At 41.1% G+C, this 25,958-nt stretch overlaps 1 protein-coding gene across 1 annotated transcript; it reads right to left on the bottom strand.

Annotated features, from left to right (window-relative positions):
- Positions 1-591: 591 nt before the first annotated feature.
- On the bottom strand, positions 592-24,905 carry LOC134227966 (glycylpeptide N-tetradecanoyltransferase). The gene is made up of 4 exons (XM_062709680.1): positions 24,653-24,905; positions 24,275-24,567; positions 1,688-2,370; positions 592-1,475 (listed from the first exon to the last, which is right to left on the bottom strand). The coding sequence occupies exons 2-4, from the start codon at positions 24,540-24,542 to the stop codon at positions 906-908; spliced, it is 1,521 nt and encodes a 506-aa protein (XP_062565664.1). The 5' UTR covers positions 24,543-24,567; positions 24,653-24,905; the 3' UTR covers positions 592-905.
- Positions 24,906-25,958: the final 1,053 nt, after the last annotated feature.

Below are 25,958 nucleotides of genomic sequence, written 5' to 3'. Positions count from 1 at the left end.
TTTAAGATCAAGTGCCAGATAAATGGGAAATACTTTTTTGGCGTAAGAAAATGTATGGCATAATTGTTGATCCCATAGTCCAATCTGGCCAGTTCAATAGGGAACAATGGAACATGATTCTCCGTCGAATGCAATTTGTTGCAAGCAAATCGGTTGAGGATAAATGCCTGAAAAGTGGGCGAGACTTTCTTTGCACACACACACAGACATCATCTCAATTCGTCGAACTGAGTTGATCGATATGTATATAACACTATGGGTCTCCGGGCCTCATATAAAAAGTTTGGTTTTGGAGCAGAAACATATCCTTTCCCAATCAAGTTCAGATTGTACATTCAATTCCAAGCACCTTAACAGAACTTCAAAGTTCATTTTGTGCGCTCCCACCATACAAAAATTTACCTAAAATGCGAGCTAATTAATCCACAACATCCCCTCTTATCCGAACTTCTTCTTGAAATTGACCGGCAGATTATTAGCATTACCACCACCCCCATCTGTCCCCCCTGAATTTTGTTCTTTGTACAAATTGTCATTTTAATTTTACTTGCATGGATTTCTTTAACAAATTCACATTTCATGAAAAAATAATTTCAAGGCTTCAAAATTGGACAAGATCTAGACTTCATTATTGCGTAATATGTACGTTGTTTTTTTCAGAACCGTCGTCTTCCAGCTCTTCCTTTCTTATATTTCTTGTTCGATAACATACATTTGATACATGATACATTACTCAATAATATAAGACTTACTTTCAATCCTATAATTTCACCACCCTCGCCTTCCGCATGTCCTCGCTGCGTACCTAACGGATATTATTAGTACCTATTACAGAAAAAAATAAAACTCAGCCCGTGACCTAAATTTCCCACGTGTTCCGAAGCGTCTTTGGTCCGTTTCAACTTTTACAGCAAAATCAAACCCACGTCCTCCGGTTGCATGCTCGGACAACGCCAGTTGTACAGATAGTACTGCAAATTGCCATCACCGATGCCGAACTTGAGCGGCACCAAAAACTTCCGATTTTCCATCAAGTCGAGGGCGTTGAACACATCGAAATTGAGGTTCTTCGCCGAGACAAGGGCATCGTTGATCAGCTCCAGCCAGGGCGTCTTGGTCGATACGTTGTAGAAGCTGTAAGCAGCCTTGACGCACTTGTGGACGGCGTGATGCATGACGGTAGACGGTAACGTGTAGTAGCTGACCATGTCGGTGATTTCGCCGGTGGCCGGATCTTCCACCACGAAGCAATCGATGATGCCGTCTTGGGGCGAGAACCAGTGGCGGAATTCCTCCTCGTCGAACACCGGCGTTAGGTTGAACCCGACCAGATACCGTTCGAGCAGCTCGTGGGTGGCTTTCAGGTCCGACTCGCGCAGCTTGCGAAAGCCGGGAGTTTTCGGGGCGTCCGGCAGTTTATACAGTTTAATCGTTCGTTGCATCGTCATGTTGCGCGAAAGGTGGGAAAATTTAACCTGTGAGATGAAATTCAGTGATTTGAAGTCTATTCGTTAATTCTCTTGCGGTCTAGTTGACATTCCATCAAACATTGATTTGGAAAACAACTTCCTGGTTAAAAAATTGGAGCATCTTGGAAACTGAAATCGTCACTGACTGTATTTCCAGATAATTGTGCGCTAGCTTTATGGAACTGGGTTTAAAAATAACATAATATTTTTACACTTACCTCAACTAATTTCTTTGGATTGAGAGACCGATGCCAATAGCGACAGGAAGAAACTGGTTTAGGCAGCACGACTCCGGCTGTGTAGACCGCTTGGAATATACCAGTTCGGTTGACCCTTCTGGTAATCTCTCTGATCAGCACCGGCGCCAATCGTTTCGAGCGCAGCTTTTTATGGACGCACAAGAAGTTAATCTCGACCATTTTTTGGGTCTTCCGGTGAACATTCAAAGTCCCGGGAACCGCCGAGATGAATCCCACCAGCCGACCGGACTTGACGACCCGCACACCGCAGTGCCATTCGGCGCGCCATCCGGGCGGCTGAAGGGCCCATTTAAGGAAGGCGGGTTGATAATCGAACCGAAACATGGCGTCATCATCTTCGACGTAGTTCTCGTTCAGAAGCGTGTAGAGTTCCTTTAGCTGAAGCGGGTCCTCCAGGTTCATCGTATCCCACGTGAAGCCTTCCGGCAGGCTGTACGGTTCCTCGCGAATCTCGCTCATGGGCTTGTCGGCTTCAATCGGTTCGTTGACTGCAATCTTTTCATCCATTTTAGGAACAGGCTGGGTAGACCAGAATTTGAATGACTTGTTTAGAGCTTCTTCCTGAGTTTTCGCGGGCTTCAGCGAATTGAGCTTCAGCTGCTCTATCACGTTCATCAACATATCCTGACTTGGGAGTTGGCCTGAAAAAAAGACAACAATTTAAAAAAAAAGTGTATTCAATATTCTGTCGATTTTGTATACTAAGATTATGTATACAAAAATTGCGTTTTAAATCATTTCCTAATTCTATAGGTTTGGTTGTAAATTAATTTGGAATTGACATTATTATCTAGGGTTGAACTTAATAATTAATCACTTCTGGGGCCTGTAGCATAATCGAAATTTTACTAATAATATTAGTAGAGTCGCTTGTAACTTGTATTTTTCTGTTGCATAATGAATCTACAAGTATGAATTTACTAGACTAATATTACAAGTAAACCGCACTAATAATATTAGTGGAATTTACAAGTAACTGTTGCATAAAGAAAATACAAGTAGAAATTTACATTTGCAAGTAGCTTTTATTTTATAATTTTAGCTGTCCAAAGTAATTATGCATAGTTTAATTGTTTGTAACGACTTAACAAAGAAAGAAACTATTATTCTAGTTGCTTCAAATTACCATATAATGAAATACTGTGCATTAAAAATAAATTTCTCGTTCCCATATAACACTGAGAATTATGAAAAATGACAAATGACTTTGGATATAGTAAAAGTAATTTAAGTGCTGACATCAAGTATTCAAATGGTGGAGCGCTAAAGATCATTAGCAATTATGCAGTACACAGAAACCCAAAACTACTCAAAAGTGGGTTGTCTTAGCTCAAATCCGTACTTTGGACCAATAACCCAATTTTGAGTAAAATGAGTTTCCTAACACTTAGTAGTTTAACTTAATCCACTTAAAACATATTAACCAAAGCTGAGTTTAGTTTACCCAAAGTTGACTTTATTCATCTCAAAATTGAGAATATATTAATTTACTTAAATTTGTATTATTGTAGTGTTATTGTATTATTATACTAAACAATCTCGTTTAAGACCATGTATATTGCTTTATGTTTGACAACAATCATGGGAAAGAAAGGAAAAACGGAAAAACTACCTAAATTCTGAGTAGAATTTAGTACGATATTTTCATCAGTTAGTATGTTGAACTAAACAAGAAATGAGTCAACCGTCTAAGACGAATTAAGTACTGTCCATTTAATTCCACCAGTTAATTTTCGTTATCTTTGCAGATACGTATTTCGACCACAACTGTGTGGTCGTCTTCAGTGTCTCGTACTTGACTCGACTACGAGACACTGAAGACGACCACACAGTTGTGGTCGAAATACGTATCTGCAAAGATAACGAAAATTAACTGGTGGAATTAAATGGACAGTACTTAATTCGTCTTAGACGGTTGAATACATTCCACTAAAAGAGCTTAATATATTTTTCTGAAGAAATGAGTCCAAATTTCATAATCGAATTAGAAGCAAAATCTAACCCGCATAAGTCTTACGATACACGTAAATTAAAACCTCTTCAAAAACCCACAACAAGTCTAGCGGGATTAAATTTATCATGGAGGATACGTTCGCGTAAGGGGCCGTACACATATTACGTAAGCACTAAGGGGGGAAGGGGGGGTCAGCCGTTTTCTTACGCGCCATATAAATAAAAAATCATTTGTATGAAAGAAATCTTACATGGGGGGAGGGGTGGTCGAAAAACCCAGAAAAAATGCTTACGTAATAAGTGTACGACCCCTAACTTCCAAATCGCCTTAATTAAAACTTAAGTCAATCCCAAAGACCACGTAAAAAACGACTCCAGTGTGCATTACATTGGCTTGGTTAAAAATGCCGATACCACCGCCGGCTTAAACCGCGGAATCAATAAATTTACAGAGAGTGTTCCGTGCATACCTATCGCAGTCCAGTGTTGTCCTACACTCAATTCAAAAAATTCTGCTCTTTGATTTTACTCCATCTAAACGATTTTATAGTCTCAACTAAGTAAATTCAACTAATAGAAGGATATTTGGAATTTCTAAATGTCATGGCAAACTGTCAAAAAAATGCACTCCAGAGCCACAGGAGCGCGCGCGCTGAAAATACACTTCAGTGTATTTTCAGTGCGCGCTCTTATGGCTCTGTGCCTTTTTTTGACAGTTTGACATCACTTTGAGAAAATTCAAATATCCTTCTATTAGTTGAACTTACTTAGTTGAGACTATAAAATCGTTTAGATGGAGTAAAATCAAAGAGCAGAATTTTTTGCCTTGAGTGTAGGACAACACTGTCGCAGTCAAAATATATATTCTATCCACAAATTTGCAAACAAACGTAAACAAATAGTTTACCTCCGCATTGACAGTGAACTGTCGGATGAATTTTGACAGGTAAATGAACCTGACGGACTTGTAATTTAAACCTTACTAATAATACAAGTACTAATATTATTAGTTAGCAAAACATTATTATGCGACGCAAATTACAAGTACTTGTAATTTGTTGACTTGTAACTTGTAACTTGTAGCTAATATTATTAGTCTGATTATGCTACAGGGCCCTGGTTACTCTATGAGCATCAAATAAACCGGTTTCCGGCTGCTCTCTTTGCTGTTTTATTTTAATTCTGCGTTCCGTTTCACAATGTGATGTTCCATTTTTCATTTCTCCACAACACATGCTAAATGACGTTTGAACACTTTTCATCATAATGGCAGTCCTCTACGGACACGAGACCTAGATAATGCTCGTGGAGCATCAACGTGCCCTTGTAGTTTTCGAGCAGAAAGTGTTGTGTATTATCTAAGACGGGGTGCAGATGGAAGACGGTACATGAAGGAGGCGAATGAACCACGAGTTGCAACAGCTGTTGGAAGAACCATCCATTGTTCACACCGAGAAAATCGGTAAACAGCGGTGGGCCGGGCACGTTATCAGAATGTCGGAGAATAACCCGGTGAAAATGATTCTCGACAACGATCCGACGGGCAATAGAAGGCGAGGTGCGCAACGAGCAAGGTGGTAGACGATTTGCGGAGATTACGGGGCTTACGACGTGCAGCCATGGACCGAGTTGAATGGAGAAGACTTTTACTTACTGCACAGGCCACCCCGGCCCGGTGTGAGAAATAGATAAATAAAAAGTTTTTTAAATTTACAATGTTCTGAAAACGCAGATGTGAATACGTACATTATGTGGAAGATTATAATTTGAAAAATGTATTGGAAGTAATTACTTTCCTTCTATCGGACCGAACCCACGACCCTCAGTACGCTTTGTTTATTATCAGACTAAGGCCGGAGTGGCCTGTGCTGCACATAAAAGTCTTCTCCATTCAGCTCGGTCCATGGCTGCAATTCGCCAACCACGCAGTCTGCGGAGGGTCCGCAAATCGTCCTCCACCTGATCGATCCACCTTGCCCGCTGTGCTCCTCGCCTTCTTGTTCCCGTCGGATCGTTGTCGAGAACAATTCACCGGATTACTGTCCGACATTCTGGCTACGTGCCCGGCCCACCGCAGTCTTACGATTTTAGCGGTGTGAACGATGGATGGTTCTCCCAACAGCTGTTGCAACTCGTGGTTCATTCGCTTCCTCCACGTACCGTCCGCCATCTGCACCCCACCATAGATGGTACGCTACACTTTCCTTTCAAAACTCCCAGTGCGCGTTGGTCCTCCACGAGCATCGTCCAGGTCTCGTGACCCTCAGTACGCTACACTGGTGTTTTCTAACCAACCAAGCTACGAAGGACCTCCGTCGGCCTTCGAAACTTAGAGGTCGTTCAAAAATGGTTGTAGGGGGGGAGGGGTGTAAGATTTTGTGACAATACATGTACTAGGTATACAAAAAAGCGTGACAGAGGGGGAGGGCTCTAGAAATCCTAAAAAGTAGTGGACGTCATATTTGAATCACCCCTCAGCGGAAAACAGGCAATTAACTTTGATTAAACTGAACTTGAGTTGCGTGCTGTCTTAATACAATTAGTATTAATTTATCATCAATACTAGTGGTGAATTCAGGGGTTCAGGGGTACGCCTCGGACCGAGGCGGTTTTTGTGAAAACTAAATCGAAATACAACCAAATGAAGCATCCACCGGATATTGTTATGTTTTCGCTATTGGATGATGTAGTTTTGAAACAAAAATACTTCCCCCATCCAGCTTTTGCTGGACTGCTTTTTCTCCTCTCCCCAGACTGCTTTTTCTCCTCGGTGGGTGGTTTTATTACTGGGGGGTGGTACGAGCACGTGGCTGTCAATGACTGGATGACGGTAATTTGAGCCTTAACTTGCGTTCGAGTAAAACCAAAAACGAATAGAAAACTGAAGAAACGTGTTACTCAAACTTTTTTTTCTATGGTTGACCAGTTGTAATCTTAATATACTACTGTTATCAAGGCTGGGCTCTCCATGTGATACACAATACTAGCAGACGACTCAAGTTATGTTGCTCACTAGGTCACTGCGGCCGGGGGTCGTATTGTGATCATACCGATGTATTTCCCTTCCCACAGTCAGTCAGTTATAAACCGAACAAATAATGGAAGCTCAGCACGTACATAGATGTTTTTCAAGTTCATTGTTTCTTGTAGCCGACATTCAATACCTAATAGCAGTCGATGTTGACAACGGGTGGTACTGATGCCATGTCCAAGTAACACTTTTGAATGAAGATGTTTGTTTCACAATAAATTAATTCAATTACTAATGCAATAAATCAATATATTAATCTAAGAGCTTCCCTTATTTTGATGCAGTTGAGAACGGATGTTTGTCAATATGTCGTTCAGTTAATAGTATGGGGCTGTCCACAAACCACGTAGACCGAAATTTCACTTTTTCAAACCCCCCCGTCCCCCCTAGTAGACTTTCGTAGACTTTTTCAAAACCCCTCCCTCCCCCCATGATGTCTACGTAGACTTTACCAAATTTTACAAAACATCATATGTGACAGGAAAAATATGGAAATCAACCAAACTTAACAAAATCACACTGAATAAAATCCAACAAAACAAAAATTAAATTGAAACGAAATCAAATTTAATCCTCTGTCCATAACTCCTGAAATCAAATCTCAAAGCTAATTTGTTTAATTATTGTTGAATTCGATTCATCCTAGAGGTGTGCACCACTACCGCCGACATTTTTACATCGGCGCGCCACTGATAAAATCTGTCACGCATCTGACCTGTAATTCTCAACGCCGGTTCAAAATTGTAAAAATCGTGAATTTTCAGCATTTAGAAAAAAAATTCGAGAACGTCAAGTCTATATTCCAATAAGTTTTGCGTGGAAATTTAGTAAAATTTCCTAATTGATAACCTTGAAATACTCCAAAAAACTCTCCGTGATAATTCCGAAGCTTTTCTTGAAAATTCCATGCAATATCCCGCTAAATAATCATCTGTTGAAATTCCAAGATTTTTCTTCTAAACTCCAGAAGTTTCCCCGTTTCACTCGCCCACTGCAAGCCGAGAACACCTCTACACTCGCCACGAGTTCATGCGGAATTTTACTGGAATCTGGGGGCTAGGTTCTGTGATAGTAATGAAAGGGTGAAGGTATAGTATATTCTAATTGGATGCCGAAATGAGCATTTCGCTCATATTTTAAATTTTTTTGCTCGAATTCTAACAGTTACCTGCTAGAACTAGTCAAGTTGTAGGTATAGGATAGAAGATGGAAACGGTATGAAAGCCCATTTCCAGTTCTAGCGATTGCTAGAACATGAGAAATATATAGAAAGATACAAAGTATGAAGAATGGTACGGGCCTGGGATTGAACCCACGACCTCCTGCGTATGGAACAGGAGTAGTAGCCATATATGACCACCAAGCCCGTTTGAATAAATTTTGAAATGAAAATTAGAAAGACCTGTTTACAAAAATTGCAAATATTTTTTTGGGGAAACTGTTTTTGGTGGGAAATTCAAATAATTTCTCGTGGAAGTTTTTAACAATTTATTTAGAAATTTCGAAAAATTTTCATCGATAATTCCAAAGAATTTACATTAGAACTGCCGAAGAAATTTACGAATGAGAATTTTCCACGGGCATTTCAAATATTTTTGCTTATAATTACAAAGAACTAGTCGACCCGGCAGACGTTGTCCTGCATAGTAGGCGAAAATGCGCCGTGTGAACTTCCCATGCGAAATTCACATACGAATCTTAATTTTAGCTCATCACGCTTTACTCAATCTTGCTCGTGAGTTTCGCATGAGGAAATATCATATAAACCCGTCGGAAACGACAATGAACACATCTGCTGAAGGAATGAAGATGATCTATCCAGCCGTTCTCGAGTTATGCGGATTCGAACACAGACCATTTCATTTTTATATATAAGATAGATTCCTCGCGAAAATTCCGAAGAATTTTCGAAATTCAGCAAAAAATTTCGGGGACTTCCCAGAAAATCGCCAGTGAATATTCTGAAGGGTTTCTCGCGGAAATTTCGGAGAATTCCCTTTACAAGTTCCAAAGAATATCTTTTGGGCATTCCAAAGCCTTTTCTTTGATATTCCAAAATGTTTCTTTTGTAAATTCCAAAAAAAAATCCGTTAAAGTACGACATAATTTCCATAGTTTGCAAAGAAGTTCCTGCCGAAAATCAAACGAAATTCTAGTAGGAATCTGCAGTAAAATCCAAGCGAAGATTTTGAAAAAAATTCGAAAGTTTTTATAGCATACCTTGGAGAATTTTCCTGCTCAACACAGAAGAATTTCCTGGTGAAATCCATGATAGTTTTAGGCCGTAGCTCAGACTTTTACTTTAGTGAAATTCATTAATTTTTTATGGAGAAATGCAAGAGGTTATATCGGTAAAGTCTTGCGAAAAAAACCGGAACATCCTAGAAAAATTAAACAAGTGAACTTACTTTTGAAGCTGATGTATAAATCGCTTTAAAAAAACATAAAATCAAAAAATCCACGTAGACTATTGGTATACCCCCCCGTCCCCCTTCGTAGACTATCGTAGACTTTTTCGAAACCCCTCCCTCCCCCTCAAGAGTCTACGTGGTTTATGGACAGCCCCTATCCTATAAGCAGTGTTGGTAAAAACTCAAAATCTCAAAACTCATGAATGATTCAAATCAAGCGTGAGTTGAATAGCACCCAACTCAGCACCTAAAAACTCATGGATGAGTTGAATCATCCATTTGAATCATCGTAGGTTTTCTTTTGTTCTCCTTCGTTAAAAACAGTGAATTTACGGTTCAATCAAAGGTAATTGCCTATTTCCGGGGATTAAACCACCCGACTTGGACGTTAATTTACAATGTTATGAAAACTCATATGTGAATATGTACGTTATGTGGAAGATATTGATTTGGAAAATGTATTGGAGGTAACCACTTTCCCTTCGATGGGACTCGAACCCATGACCCTATTAACGTCCAAGTCGGGTGGTTTAATCCCCGGAAATAGGCAATTACCTTTGATTGAACTGAACTTGAGTTGCGTGCTCTTGCCTACGCAATGCGGTCGGGTCTGAGCTTGACGACCGACTGGCAAATAGCTTACACAACCTCACTTGATCAGTACCGTTGCTGATGAAGAATGTGTATAGCCGCCAGACATTCTAAATACTCACGCTCCTCTAATGTGGACGTGTACAATACACATGTGGAAGTATTGGCTTGAGTAATGGATTGCGAGTGATTTGACTATGCGTCCAATTTGGGAATCTCGAGCTCGTTCAGTAGCCGCTAGGTTGCGAAGGCCGACGGAGGTCCTTCGTAGCTTAGTTGGTTAAAGCACCAGTCTAGCGTACTGTAGGGTCATGGGTTCAAGTCCCATCGAAGGGAAAGTGGTTACCTCCAATACATTTTCCAAATCAATATCTTCCACACAACGTACATATTCACATATGAGTTTTCATAACATTGTAAGTGAATTTACGTTTGTCGCATAAAATATTAGACACTCTTTTATGTATAAGTAATAAATTGCCCCCAAATTGATATCAAATGCGTTTTTGAACCAAAATGATTTTTTGGCAAATGAGTGAAATGATGCGTTTTGGCATGAAAAATTCAAGCGTGATGCATTCCTTTAAAATCGCAGACGATTTCGTTCGCACGGGAGCGCTCGTTGATTGAGATTTATGAGTGATTTTACCAACACTGCCTATGAGTTACAATCATGTCCAATGTACATGTCCAAACAATGTTCACGAAATTTCTGTCCAGTTGTCTGCAATTTCTATTGTTCTAGTCAAGTTCTATTCCACTCCTTAATTTTCAAATAGGTTCTAGTTTTTTTTTCACGGCTCAAAACCACTTTGTTGAATCGATCTTACCTAGTGCGGTAAAATTTTGAAATTTTAGAACTTTGTTTTTTAATATTATTTATTTATGCCGATTTTTCACCACATTTAAAGTTGGAAAGTTTTCACCCAGTATTGCAATATTAGAATTTTCAAAGCTATGAAACTTATTTTTGATGTTCTATGTAAAAAGTTAGAGAAATATTCTGGATTAAAAAAAATCTAAAATAAAATAAAATTAAACAAAATTTTCTCAATTACCAAACATTCCTTCAGAACTCCACATTATTTTATGAACAAAATTAATCAAAAATAGTTCGAAAACTGTTCACGTTCGCCCACAGTCTTTTCATGAATCCTTCTAATTTCTCTTAGATTAATCGGTTTTCATGAAAAAAATATCTGAAATTATTTACCAAAATTAATTTTCATCAATAAGGCCGTTACAAATATTTAATTAACATTTTGTCCTATTGGTCTCCTGAAGATCAAGGAGAGGGGGGGAGGGGGTAATACAAAATAAATATTAAAATGAAAAAAAAAATAAAAAACTCCTCGGATTTGTTGTTTTTTTTTGTTACCCCCTCAAAATATTATTTTTGGGCAAAAAAATCCGGGGGGGGGAGGCGACAGAATAGTTTTTAAATATTTGTATCGGTCTAAGTTCCATTAAAAACTCTTGAGAACACATTGCTCTTCGAGTTCCTCGAGTAATTTTCTCATTAATTTCTAGCAACTGGTTTACTATCATTATTTATATTAAGACTAAGGCCGAAGTGGCCTGTGCGGTATATAAGAGTCTTCTCCATTCGGCTCGGTCCATGGCTACACGTCGCCAACCACGAAGTCTACGGAGGGTCCGCAAGTCATCTTTCACCTGATCGATCCACCTTGCCCGCTGCGCACCGCGCCTTATTGTGCCCGTCGGATCGTTGTCGAGAACCATTTTCACCGGGTTACTGTCCGACATTCTGGCTACGTGCCCTCCACGTACCGTCCGCTATCTGCACCCCACCATAGATGGTACGCAGCACTTTCCTTTCGAAAACTCCAAGTGCGCGTTGGTCCTCCACGAGCATCGTCCAGGTCTCGTGTCCTCAGAGGACTACCGGTCTAATGAGCGTTTTGTAGATTGTCAGTTTGGTACGGCGGCGAACTCTATTCGATCCGTCTTGCGGAGTCCAAAGTACGTACGATTTCCAGTCACTATGCGTCTCCGAATTTCTCTGCTGGTATCATTTTCGGTAGTTACCAGTGAGTCCAAGTATACAAATTCTTCTACCACCTCGATTTCGTCACTACCGATGCAAACTCGAGGTGGGTGGCTCACATTGTCTTCTCTTGAACCCGATCCGATCCGCTTAGTTTGCCTCTTCAGTCTGATGTAGGCTCCCTTCATCTTTTCAAAGTTACGTGCCATAATATCTATGTCGTCGGCGAAGCCAAATAGCTGGACGGACTTATTGAAAATTGTACCACTCGTGTTAATCCCTGCTCTTCGTATTACCCCTTGCAAAGCGATGTTGAACAGCAGACACGAAAGACCATCACCTTGCCATAACCCTCTGCGGGCTTCGAAGGGACTCGAGAATGCCCCTGAAACTCGAACTATGCACATCACCCGATCCATCGTCGTTTTGATCAACCGTGTCAGTTTATTCGGAAATCTGGGTGCGTACATTAGCTGCCATATCTGGTCCCGATCGATTGTATCATATGCGGCTTTGAAGTCGATGAATAGATGATGTATGGGACAGACAGATGATGGTCCGACTTTGACGCGTGTTGTACACCTTCGAGAGTTTTGATCGCAGGCATACAGCAACGAGGTAGTGGTCGGATTCAATATTCGCACTGCGGTAAGTGCGGACGTTCGTGATGTCGGAGAAGAATTTACCGTCGATTAGGGTTTCCGTTTCTTGGTTAGCTCCATATGGCCTTGGGGATATTTTTGCGGGGAAAGAAGGTGCTTCGGACTACCATTCCGCGGGAGGCTGCGAAGTTTATGCATCGTTGGCCGTTGTCATACGATACGGTGTGCAGACTATCCGGTCCGATGACCGGTCTATACATTTCCTCCCTTCCTACCTGTGTGCTCATGTCACCGATGACGATTTTAACGTCCCGCAGTGGACATCCATCGTATGTCTGCTCCAGCTGTGCGTAGAACGCTTCTTTCTCGTCGTCGGGTCTCCCTTCGTGTGGGCAGTGCACGTTGATGATGCTATAGTTGAAGAAACGGCTTTTTATCCTCAGCTTGCACATCCTTGCGTTGATTGGCTGCCACCCAATCACACGTTGGCGCAGCACTATGAAGCCAGTATCCAGCTCGTTGGAGGTGGCACAGCTTTGGTAGAAGGTAGCCGCTCGATGTCCGCTTTTCCACACTTTCTGTCCTGTTCAGCAAATCTCCTGCAGCGCCACGACGTCGAAGTTTCGGGGATGTAATTCACCGTAGATCATCCTGTCGCAACATGCGAAACCTAGCGACTTGCAGTTCCATGTTCCAAGTTTCCAATCCAGATCCTTTATTCATCGTCTAGGTCTTTGCCGATTATATCGATTCGTATTATCTCTTATATTGTTCGTGATTATTGGTTTTCCAGGCGGCCTATCTTGTCGGAGGGCTTTCGTGTCAGGTCTGTTTTGTGTCCCACCTGACACCAGGACTTGGGCTTGTGCGCTTTGAACGGCACACGGTCGCTTTGGCGGGGCCTACTTGCGGATACATGCAGCTTTTTATAGGAATTTAACAGGACCCACTGTCAAACCCCACCACATCCTAGGCAAGCCCCAGAACTCGCAGATGGCCTGGGGAGGGATCATCAAGAATCAAGCCCTTGGACACAGTCCCTGCTGCCCTGGATAGGCCCAGAATAAAGATCTTTCAATGTATGGCATGATTCATTTGTGAGTTGTGTATAAGTAGGGCGTTCAAAAATTTACGACAAACGGCTTAAAAAAAATTGTTAGTTAGTTCCAACCTAACGAGCCTGGATTAAAAACAAAGAGACGCAACACTCCTACCTTTAACAACCTTGTACTCGATTGGAACAACTAATTTGACAGCAAATGCGCTGTTCCAATTTTGACACTTCATCTCTTTGTTATGAGTGCAGCCTCTTTATTCCAACCCAAAAGCGGTCGGGTTTGCACATGTGTTGTTTCACGGTTTCGCACCGGGTTCACCAATACAACTGTACTACAACTGTCAAAACCATGTGGGTGGGTGGGACTGGCCGGAATAAACAAGCAGAAGGGAGAAACGAAACTATCTGTTTATTAAAATAAAATTTTCCGGGAATTTTGTGATATTTGTTATTGTAGTTTAAAATGAAATTAATCCGGTACTGTTGTCTAGATTCTGTTTTAATTCAGTATTCATAAGTTCATTCAGGTTTTCCTCACAGATGGTGTACTAAATTAAGTCGGTGGATGGAATTATTAGGGTCTCGCCGACATTTCTCACCAACACGAACGCAGGTTCGTGGTTGCAAACAATCCCATTTGATTTTGCCGTGACAGCTGCTCGTGGTTGCAAACAAACCGAGTAAAAGTGTGAGTGAAACGTGCGTGTACGTACACGATCGCTGAAAGCCTAATGTAGTTTGGGAATTCCCCTTGAAACCCGTTCACAAAATCCGCCAAGAATTGTCAGAAAAATATATTTGAGGAATACCGAATAGAATTATTTCTTATGCAGAATTTCTTTTGAAATTCTTCCAAAAACTCTTTCGTGCGTTTAACAATATAATTCCTTCAGGAAATCCTTCTAGCATACAGGAACTTACTCGAAGTATCCTTCAGGAATTGCTCCGCAAGTTTCGTACATAAATTCCCCCGGAAGTACCTAGAGCAATTCCTCCGGGAGATTCTTGAAAATTGGAAATGCACGGGGCCCAAAATCCGGCGGAAAATTTTCCCGAGGTGTGAGGCTACCTTTATCAGGAGAGGTAGCGAGGAAAAAAATTAGCGAATCCTGGAGAATTTTTATTACATGCTTCTGAGTGTTCTCCAAAAAAAAAACTTTTGCAGAAATAGATGAATTTACGAAAATACGGAATTCTTGGTATTAAAATGTGCACGGGATTATTGAATATAATTAAATAGGGGAACTGTTCCAATCTCCCTCTTACTGAACATATATTCATCTCAACGGGAAACAAAGAAATGGAGCACCTTTTTGCCTTTCTCGTACAACTAAGTTGTACCGAAAGGCTATCATTTCACTCCAAAATCGAACTTTTGATAGTCCCGGAGACCCATAGTGTTATATACCATTCGACTCAGCTCGATGAGCTGAATAAATGTCTGTCTGTCCGTGTGTGCGTGTGTGTGTGTATGTGTGTGCGTGTGTGTGTGTGTGTGCACAAAATGCCATAAAAAACATTAGCCAAATTTTCACATAGAAACACTTAATCGATTTTCTTGCAACAAGTTGCATCCGACAGAGACTAAAACGCTGTTGATCACTATTGAATTTCATAATAATTGCAAATTGCAAAAAATAGATAATATTAAAATAGTGATGAGACATAGTCACATAGAACAATAATGTGTTATGAAAAATGCCTTGCATCTATGAATATTTTTCCGTGGCTTCCCATTAAGAGTTTCATCGTACTATAAAGATGCTCGTGTTGCACGCATTTAGGCGTAAGTATGCTCTTCGTTCAGTTTCATAGTACTAAATTGTCCGAAAGTCAAAATTCGACCATAGGAAATTCGAGAAACTTTTGACAGCGCCATCTGTCGTCTACTAGTAATTTTCTTTCTAAATTTTCTATCATAACATTAGACGGTGTAACTGTTTTGCCTTTCTTTTACATCATCGAGGTGTAAGCGTAAACCTACATTTATTACCTTTTTACGCGAGAAAGGCGCCATCACCGCTAGGTGGATTAATCTGGGTTTTTTGTCAACATGCCTGCTCATTGCTTAGAAAAATCACAAAAATAATAAACAATCCAAATATCTTTCCATTGCTTTTTTTTTATGTTTTTGAATATCAAAGCCATGAGATGAATTCCAGGAGCAGTTTCCCTGTTTATATCCACCCAAAAGTAAATTCCACTATCCGCAAAAATCAGTTCACGCACTTAAACATATTTATTTATCATGATCTGATTAGTCCAACGCACTGCCAGTGCACTGGATGTCCTGGATCATATGTTTCGAATCAAAACAAACACGATGCTACGCACACCAACATATCCAATGACAGATGGAACTGAAAATGTTTTTTTATTCAGGGTTCGGGTTGGCACTGATCCAGGTTTAAAAACGAATTCGACGTTAAGATTCCAGTTTAATATCTTAGCTTTAGAATGATTATTGATATTTAGGAAATTCTTTAATGCTGATATAATTTTCTAAAATTATCAATCACATTTTTAGACGGTAAGTGTTTTCTTGAATAGAAAAAAAATAGAAGTTTTAACTAAGAAACATATAATACCAAGCAGATTTAGAAGCTAATCTATTTGTATTTGGAGAAGAAAGCTGAGATACGTGAAAGGATCTTATAAGTAAAAGGGTTATCGGCTATGATTTCTTCAATCTTTGAACTGAAAAAATTATTCCTGAAATTTCTGAAATCTCTGGCACTTAAGATGCGTTTTTATTTATTTACCGTTCTCTGAAAATCTCTCATGTAAATATGTACATTATGTGGAAGATTTTGATATGAAAAGTGTATTGGAGGTAACCACTTTCCTTCGATAGGACTCAAACTCATAACCCTCAATACTGAGGGCAAAATCTTCCAGAAAATCCGAAAAAAATCATTTTAAAAGATTGATAAATTTCTGTAAACATAATTCTTGAGTTAAGACGTGATTTCTAAAACCTATGATTGTCAAAGAATTTCTGTGTTGTTATGCTGGAAACGAAGAAGTTATTCAACTGTTGAGAAACCACGGAAAATTGGGATTTCTGAGCTCATAAAAATTCCTTGTAATAATGTACATCCCAATAAAAAAAACTATAATCATTTTATAACAAAAGTCATTCAAACAGCATTTCATTAATCCTAAAATTTAAATAGAATGTAAACAATTATCAGAAAAATTGTTTTAAAAAACAAACAAGAAGTTAATTAGTGGAAGATAGATTTTATTTAATCTATCGAAACAAAACTAAAAATCAAATTCCCGGTTTTTCCCGGTTCTATCTAATTCCCGGTTAATTCCCGGTTTTCCAGGTTTTCCCGGTTCAGTGGCCACCCTGAATAATACTTAGCTAAGAAAACGATCAAAACTAAAGTTTCGGTTATTAAAAAAAGTTCTTATTTTAAATGAATCCGTCGAAAATACCTTTGACCTTACAGGTCAGGAGGACTCGTACTTCCTTTTTAGCTATCACTATTGTTTTGAATTTAATTGTAAAAACCCAAATTTATCCCCCAGTGGTGATTATGCCTTTCTCGATTCAATGTGTTGAATTCGAATTAGTATGGTAAATGCAACGTAAATTGCCTACATTTAGGCGGTTAATAGCTTTGATGCGATTTTATCACGCTGCTTAAAAATAACTCAACTATGAGAGTAATGGATTGCGTCACGGCTAAATTGATTAATGATTTAAAATGTGCATGTACACAGCGTATTTGATAAAAGAAAAATAGAAATATTATTCAAACCGCATGAGATATTAGCAAACAAAAACAATAGTGTCCAACTAGGAAAGTTTCTCCGTCGAATGAAACTAGTTGCACTCGAATCGGTCAAGTCCTTCTATATGAAACGTGTTTAACAATAAAAAATTCCCGGGGCTACACACACACACACACACACACACACAGTCAGACATGTGCTCAGTTTTTCGAGCTGAGTCGATTGGTATATAACACTATGGGTCTCCGAGCCTTCTATCAAAATTTGGCTTTTGGAGTGAAATTATAGCCTTCTGGTACAACTTTGTTGTACGAGAAAGGCAAAAAGGCAAAGTCTCATAATTAAGAAACTTTCAGAAATGCAATGCGGAAATCTAATTCAAAATATTAATAACAGTAATGAATAGTAATTAGTAGTGACAGATACAAACCGTGAAATACTCATGATGCTTGAAAAAATCCCATACTTATTATACCGTAGCTTTCCAAAGTTGAGGGGTCGCGACCGCCTTCCATAAGATTTACACAGGTAGCGACATATCACTCTGGGAAACTATGTTTTATACATTTTGTGTCATTATCATCGAAAGTTGAATTTTTTTTTGAGTGACTCACACTATTGCCAAACATATTAGTGTGTTTCGGATTCCAGTTGAAAACCGTACACACTTAAATCGAGAATTTCAGCTCGGTAATCTTTTTGCCTTTCTCGTACAACTAAGTTGTACCGAAAGGCTATCATTTCACTCCGAAAACGAACTTTTTATTGAAGCCTCTGAGACCCATAGTATTATATACCAGTCCGCTTAGCTCGACGAGCTGAGCACATGTCTGTCTGCCCGTGTGTATGTATGTGTGTATGTGTGTGTATGTGTGTGCACAAAAGCTATAAAAAACATTAGACAACTTTTCGTATAGTAATCCTTAACCGATTTTCTCATTCACCGACATTCTCATTCGACAGGGGACAAAGCCTTGTTGATCACTATTGAATTTTATAACGATCGGTCATTGCGTTTAAAAGTTATGAAGAAAATGGTACATCGGAACATATAAACCCCATATAAGGTTGGTGTCTTAACTAAATGCGAGAAAGGCACCACCAACGCTAGGTGGATTAATTTGGGTTTTTACAGATTTAATTCGGTAAAAGAAAATTTTAACCGAGAGCTCAGTTAATTCAGAAGAATTTACTGATATCTTTAATATTTTTCACCGACTTTTCAGCACGTTTCAGTACTAAACCCTTGAAGAATAACGTTTAAGCTACCAATATGTAAATGTTTTGTGACCGGCAGATATATATCAAAAATATGAGCTGCCCGTCTATATACATTTTATTAATGAAGATTACACAAAACTACAAACATACACTCAAAAAAAACTCCGCATTATATCCATGAGTTCACACATGGATTTTTGCAATGCGGATAGCGAAATGGATGCCATATTTCCGACATATTTTTTCCATGCGCCCACATGCATTGCATAAGTGTTCACACATATTATCCATGTGAGTCATAGTATTCATGTTTGAATTCGTATGCAATTTATAATAAGGTATGTGCCGACGCATGATATGCATATTTCAAAATATATGGATTTTTACCATAAAGTATGTGTCGATTTTCCTGAGTGTAGGGAGTGAGTGCTAGTAATGGACCCCGTGTGTATAATGGACCCCCTGAACAAAACCTCAAATTAAACGCTGGAATCGACTATTTTCTGCAAACTTCCGTCGGGTGGACTTGCTCCATGTAACAGGACAGCAGTTCCATACATTTGTCATGGACTGGGAAGCAAGAATTTAGTTATATTTATTAATTTGTAAATGTTATTACACTAAAGGGTCCATTACTAGCACACAAGGGGGGGCTCAAGGCACATGTGGGAATGGAACATGTAAATCACATGGGGGACCATAATAGGCATGATAGCTACATAATTTTAAAATACTTGCTTTAGTAGTAAAAATGAAAGTTTTGGCTAGTTTTATGTACGAAACACGTTGCTGATACCTGTTGCTTGTCATCTGGTGCGGCAAAACTACAATTTATCAAGAGGCTCGATTTTAAGTCGTTAAGGGGTCCATTACTAGCACTCACTCACTAAATTATGTTCTCGCAAGAATCTTAAAACCAGCATTGAAAAACAGCATAATAATTATATTAATTATCAAATCCCGTGTAAGGAACGCGTGAAAAACGCATCAAAATTGAAGACAGCGTAAGGCATACTACCGTGGGCTGAACACTTAGTGGAATAATACAATGTTGACTAATATTCTGTAAAGTTAGTCATAATAAAATGAATACATATTGCTTTTACTAGGAGTATTATGTATGGCATAATACACGGTGTATGGCACGGCAAATGCTGGGTAAAGCGTACCATTGGTACTTCGCGTACCTGAAGGAATAAAATAGACCCCATCTCGCGGTCCTTAGCCTCTTACCCAGCAACTCCTATCTCTACCTCCTCGTGGTGCTGGCCGGGATACGAGCAACCTTAGGGAAGATCGGGTAACCAACCCCGGTGGGAACTATGGTCGTATGCTGACAGGGAAGGGGGGTTTGCTCCTCTCCGGAGGTGCAAATCTTACTGAGCGTCTGTTCTCCATGTTAGGAGCGGCTTACAACAGCGTCTGTTTCTGTTCCCCATGTTAGGGGCGGCTGATTATCGTCCGAGTGCCAGTGAGGGACTCTAAGTGAAACTGTGCCCCATGGTCCAGCGGGAATAAGGAGGAATGGTCCTCCGGAAATTTAGGAGGTTTGGTGTCAGGCCCTGCAAGCCAGCCTTTAAAAAATCATAAGCAACGAACAATCAACAAGAGAGTACGGACCGGAACCATCGGCGAAGACCACTGCGACGAAAAGAAACTAGCGATTGGAAACTCGGTTCGTGGAACTGCAAATCTCTCAACTTCATCGGGAGCACATGCATACTCGCCGATGTGCTCAAGGACCGTGGATTCGGCATCGTAGCGCTGCAGGAGGTTTGTTGGAAGGGATCAATGGTGCGAACGTTTAGAGGTAATCATACCATCTACCAGAGCTGCGGCAACACAGACGAGCTGGGAACAGCTTTCATAGTGATGGGTGACATGCAAAGGCGCGTGTTCGGGTGGTGGCCGATCAACGAGAGAATGCAGGTTGCAGGTTGAGGATCAAAGGCCGGTTCTTCAACTTCAGCATAATCAACGTCCATAGCCCACACTCCGGAAGCACTGATGGACGCATTCTACGCGCAGCTGGAACGTGAGTACGACAGCTGCCTAAGCCACGACGTCAAAATCATCATAGGAGATTTGAACGCTCAGGTTGGCCAAGAGGAGGAGTTTAGACCGACTATTGGAAAGTTCATCGCTCACCGGCTGACGAACGAAAACGGCCTACGACTAATTGATTTCACCGCCTCCAAGAATATGGCCATTCGCAGCACCTACTTCCAACACAGCCTCCCGTATCGGTACACCTGGAGATCGCCACTGCAGACAGAATCACAAATCGACCACGTTCTGATTGATGGACGGCACTTCTCCGACATTATCGACGTCAGGACATATCGTGGCGCTAACATCGACTCTGACCACTATCTGGTGATGGTTAAACTGCGCCCAAAACTATCCGTCATCAACAATGTTCGGTACCGACGACCGCCGCGGTACGACCTAGAGCGACTGAAGCAACCTGATGTCGCCACTGCATACGCGCAGCATCTCGAGGCAGCGTTGCCGGAAAAGGGTGAGCTCGATGGGGCCCCTCTTGAGGACTGCTGGAATACAGTCAAAGCAGCTATTAACGACGCAGCGGAGAACAAGGTCGGGTATATGGGTCGAAGTCGACGGCACGATTGGTTCGACGAAGAGTGCAGACAGATTCTGGAGGAGAAGGACGCAGCGCGGGCGGTCGCGCTGCAGCAAGGTACCCGGCAGAACGTGGAACGTTATAGACGGAAGCGGAGCGGGCAGACCCGCCTTTTTCAGGAGAAGAAACGCCGCCTGGAAGAAGCGGAGTGCGAGGAGATGGAACAGCTGTGCCGTTCTCAAGATACACGCAAGTTCTATCAGAAGCTCAACGCATCCCGCAAAGGCTTCGTGCCGCGAGCCGAAATGTACCGGGATAAGGATGGGAGCATCTTGACGGACGAACGTGTGGTGATCGAAAGGTGGAAGCAGCACTACGAGGAACATCTGAATGGCGCTGAGAGTACAGGCAATGAAAGTCAAGGCAGCGGAGGAGATGACTACGTCAGTTCAGCGGACGATGGAAGCCAACCAGCCCCCACCTTGAGGGAAGTTAAGGATGCCATTCAACAGCTAAAGACCAATAAAGCAGCTGGTAAGGATGGTATCGGAGCTGAGCTCATCAAGATGGGCCCGGAAAAGCTGGCCACTTGCCTGCACAAACTGATAGTCAGAATCTGGGAAAACGAACAGCTACCGGAGGAGTGGAAGGAAGGGGTTATATGCCCCATCTACAAGAAAGGCGACAAACTGGAGTGTGAGAACTTTCGAGCGATCACCATCCTTAATGCCGCCTACAAAGTGATATCCCAGATCATCTTCCGTCGTCTGTCACCATTAGTGAATGAGTTCGTGGGAAGTTATCAAGCCGGCTTCGTTGACGGCCGCTCGACAACGGACCAGATCTTTACTGTACGGCAAATCCTTCAAAAATGCCATGAATACCAGGTCCCAACGCACCATCTGTTCGTTGATTACAAGGCGGCATACGACAGTATAGATCGCGTAGAGCTATGGAAAATTATGGACGAGAACAGCTTCCTTGGGAAGTTTACCAGACTGATCAAAACAACGGTGGATGGTGTGCAAAACTGTGTGAAGATCTCGGGCGAACACTCCAGTTCGTTCGAATCGCGCCGGGGACTAAGACAAGGTGATGGACTTTCGTGCCTGTTGTTCAACATTGCGCTAGAAGGTGTCATGCGGAGAGCCGGGTGTAACAGCCGGGGTACGATTTTCAACAGATCCAGTCAATTTATTTGCTTCGCGGATGACATGGACATTGTCGGCCGAACATTTGCAAAGGTGGCCGAACTGTACACCCGCCTGAAACGTGAAGCAACAAAAGTTGGACTGGTGGTGAATGCGTCAAAGACAAAGTACATGCTTGTGGGTGGAACCGAGCGCGACAGGGTCCGCCTGGGAAGCAGTGTTACGATAGACGGGGATACCTTCGAGGTGGTCGAGGAATTCGTCTACCTCGGATCCTTGCTAACGGCTGACAACAACGTTAGTCGTGAAATACGAAGGCGCATCATCTGTGGAAGTCGGGCCTACTACGGGCTCCAGAAGAAACTGCGGTCGAAAAATGTGTCATGTACAAGACGTTAATAAGACCGGTAGTCCTCTACGGACATGAAACATGGACAATGCTCGAGGAGGACTTGCAAGCACTCGGAGTATTCGAGAGACGGGTGCTTAGGACCATCTTTGGCGGTGTACAAGAAGACGGTGTGTGGCGGCGAAGAATGAACCATGAGCTCGCCCAGCTCTACGGCGAACCCAGTATCCAGAAGGTAGCTAAAGCCGGAAGGGTACGATGGGCAGGGCATGTTGCAAGAATGCCGGACAGCAACCCTGCAAAGATGGTGTTCGCTTTCGATCCGGCAGGTACGAGACGACGTGGAGCGCAGCGAGCGAGATGGGCAGACCAGGTGCAGAACGACTTGGCGAGCGTGGGGCGTATTCGAGGATGGAGAGATGCGGCCTCGAACCGTGTATTGTGGCGTCAAATTGTTGATTCAGTGTTATCTGTATAGATGTAGACTAAATAAATGAAATGAAATGAGGATTATTATTGAGATTTCTAAGCACTGCCTTGACTATTCGTCTGATAAGATTAATAAGAAACATCACAATGCATTAGTGTGCCTAATTTGACGCAGGACATTTTGGGTCGAAAAATGCGTTTCAATGTTCAGCCTAAAAGGAAAGCTTACTCATAATGATCAGCTATTTGTAGTTAAGGGGTCAAAGATTCTCACAAAAGTCATTTTGTGCAAAAAAAAAGATCATTCGATCCTTGCCACTATGACTAAGGAAGTGAAAAATTGACGCAATATGAGTATATCTTCCATATATTTTATTCGGGTACGTTGGTTCTTCATAAATGATGTATTTTTCATGTCATATTCAATACAAAGCAGTGGCGTAGCCAGAAAATTGGTCTGGGGGGGGGAAGGGGGGTTTTCCGAACATTTTTTTTTCGAGAAAAAAAATTTCTTCTAAAAATTTTGTCTCTGGGGGGGGTTTTATGCCCAAAACCACCCCCGTGGCTACGCCACTGATACAAAGAATAAGATCAACTAATGCTAGCATAATTCTTTGATATATTTTGGCGAAAATAAGTTTTATGAATAATTTGCGCAAAATCAAAGTGCATTTCCCTTAGATTTTGGGCTAAGAAAATATTAAAAATGTTTGTGACGCTGCAAGTCTCGTTAATAGAGACATAAAAAAATCTACTTCGATCAATAAAGCTGAAAAATGCAGCGTCACTTTAATACACATACGCGCACACATAAATCACATCACTTCGAGCGGCAAAAGTAGTCTAATCGCAGGAGTTTCATGTTGGAACAACTTGCCACTGGAAGTGAAGCAGAAACCATCAATCTCATCTTTCAAAAGTGCAGCTCAAAGATCAATAGCACTAAATTATCATTTTAATTTGACATGTTTGTTATTAATTTAGTTAATGGTCGTGTGTTTTAATTGTTTTCTATTTGTTTAGTTTTATCCTGGATCCATTGTATTATCCAAAATTCTGCAGACTTATCCTTGACCTGATACAAAGTGTCACACTAGCAGATTTTCGTGTCCAATGAACAAATTACAAATTACAAAATTAAACATTATGGGCCTCCGGGCCTTCTATGAAAAGTTTGATTTTGGAGCGAATATAGCCTTCACGTATCCAGACGAGACCAGACAAAGCGACGCGATCATAACGTATATGTTCCGGTTATGTAGCTGTTCAAAAATGTAAACCGATATAGGTACAAAAATAGCTTGAAGGTAAACTTATTTAACTTCAAACTGTAACTATCAAAATAGGACCACTCAATTTTGTTCATGTCGAACTACTTTTTTAAAAGGTTCTTACGCCAGAAATTTATACCAACCTGGCCCGGGTAAAGCAATTCCAGAACCGGACGGAGCCGCCTCATCTTGACCGGCAGTGGTCAAAAACACCGGACTAGCTTCGGAACCGCTAATCTGCTGACCATCCTGCAATTGTTGCTGCTGCTGTTTATTCTTCCTTTTCTTTTTGGCCTTGGCCGCCTTTCCACCGTCCACGGCTGCGACGGCAACGGGTGCCGTTTCCCCATTCTTGTCTTTGTCAAGTCTAACGTCCTCCGTTGCAACCGCAGCATTTTGCCGATCAGCCATCGTTCGAATCCGTTCTTCTCCTAAACTGTTATCCCAAAAAAGGAGAAACAAAATATCAAAATTATTGATTTTCCTGAGTATCGTAACCACCCCTTCGTGACTAAACTCACCACTAAAATACTGCACCCGATCGGAAATTGAAAGCTACCGCTATGGACCGACAGTATCCAATTAGTAGCTCCGTGAATTCAGAGAAACGATGCAACCGGCAGCGCAGAATACTTTGCTGCTTTTTTCAAGGATTCCCGAACTGCAGGAAAACGACTCACCGCGGAAACGAAAACGGAATGGAATGATTAGCTGATCGGCCACTTGACTTGATTGTCAGAAAACTCGAAAAACTGCGAGCCGAACGTTCGACGAATGGGAATGGAAAAGATAACAAAGAGCGATTAAAAAGAGCATATTTTGACAGTTTGACAGTTAAACACGCTGGGCTGTTCAAATATTACGTAACGCCAAAAACGTTGTTTTCAAGAACCCCCCACCTCCTCGTAAACAATCCGTATAAGCCATTTTATGAGACAGATTCGAACAGCTGATCGAAATTTTGAGTGGACGGCTCGGTCTTTGTTTTGGTAAATTTGCATGTAAACCATCATCATTTCGTCATCATCATCATCATTTCATTTCATTTTCGCAAATGTTCCTTGTAAAATGTAAATATTAGTATTTGGTCTCCTGTCATTTGAGCTTTCTATAAAATGGCTTATTGCCTGATTTTCTCAAAATTGCACGCGGCATACCCTTAAGGAAAGGGATCGCCGCGCTTAATGCACCACGTTTACTTGATTTTTATGGGTGAATAGTAGACTGGCCCAGGAAACAAAAAGTTGTCTAATTTCACGGGGCACCCCCCAGGATTGTGTCTTTGGGTGAGAAAATCAATCTCTGAAAATTTCAGCTCAATCGATTGTTGCATAAGCTGGCGCATTTGATTTGAAGTTTGTATGGGGATTTCAGCCAAAATGTATAGGAAAATACACCTCCGTCACTCATTCGATCTGGAAATTGGTTCTGATTGCTCGATTGGCCTCAGAATTGCAAAAACGGCAGTTGGTATGCTACAGAACAATTTCACAGAACATTGTATGATGATTAAATGAACTTTTATATGGGTTTCGGCTGATGCGATTCGATCAAAAAACCCAAAAATACACAAATCAGCTCCTAATAATTCAGCCGAAATGTATATAAAATTTTATTTCTCTCGAGAAGTACACTGAGATTAAACGTATTTCAATTTTATGAGATCAGCATAACTTTAAGCCAAATAATATTCGGAATTTTGTCTTGAGCTGACGATTAAAGTGCCGCACTCTATATCAATTTCCGTACGGACCCGTTAATTTCCTTCACATTTCGACTGAAGACTGTTTTCATGATTTGATTTGAAACAATTTACTCTAGATTTTT

This window comes from Armigeres subalbatus, chromosome 3, assembly GCF_024139115.2.
Source record: "Armigeres subalbatus isolate Guangzhou_Male chromosome 3, GZ_Asu_2, whole genome shotgun sequence".
Taxonomy (NCBI): domain Eukaryota; kingdom Metazoa; phylum Arthropoda; class Insecta; order Diptera; family Culicidae; genus Armigeres; species Armigeres subalbatus.
The sequence above is the reverse complement of the archived record's forward strand: the minus strand, read 5'-3'. Positions and strand labels throughout refer to the sequence as shown.

What these genes read in the sequence shown, in the direction of transcription:
- LOC134227966 (XM_062709680.1), bottom strand. Translation starts at nt 24,542, where the DNA reads ATGGCTGATCGGCAAAATGCTGCGGTTGCAACGGAGGACGTTAGACTT. An exon ending in AATTGCTTTACCCGGGCCAG is followed by an intron (nt 2,371 to 24,274) that starts GTTGGTATAAAT and finishes TCTTTTTTTCAG; the next exon opens with GCCAACTCCCAAGTCAGGAT. An exon ending in ATCCAAAGAAATTAGTTGAG is followed by an intron (nt 1,476 to 1,687) that starts GTAAGTGTAAAA and finishes TTCATCTCACAG; the next exon opens with GTTAAATTTTCCCACCTTTC.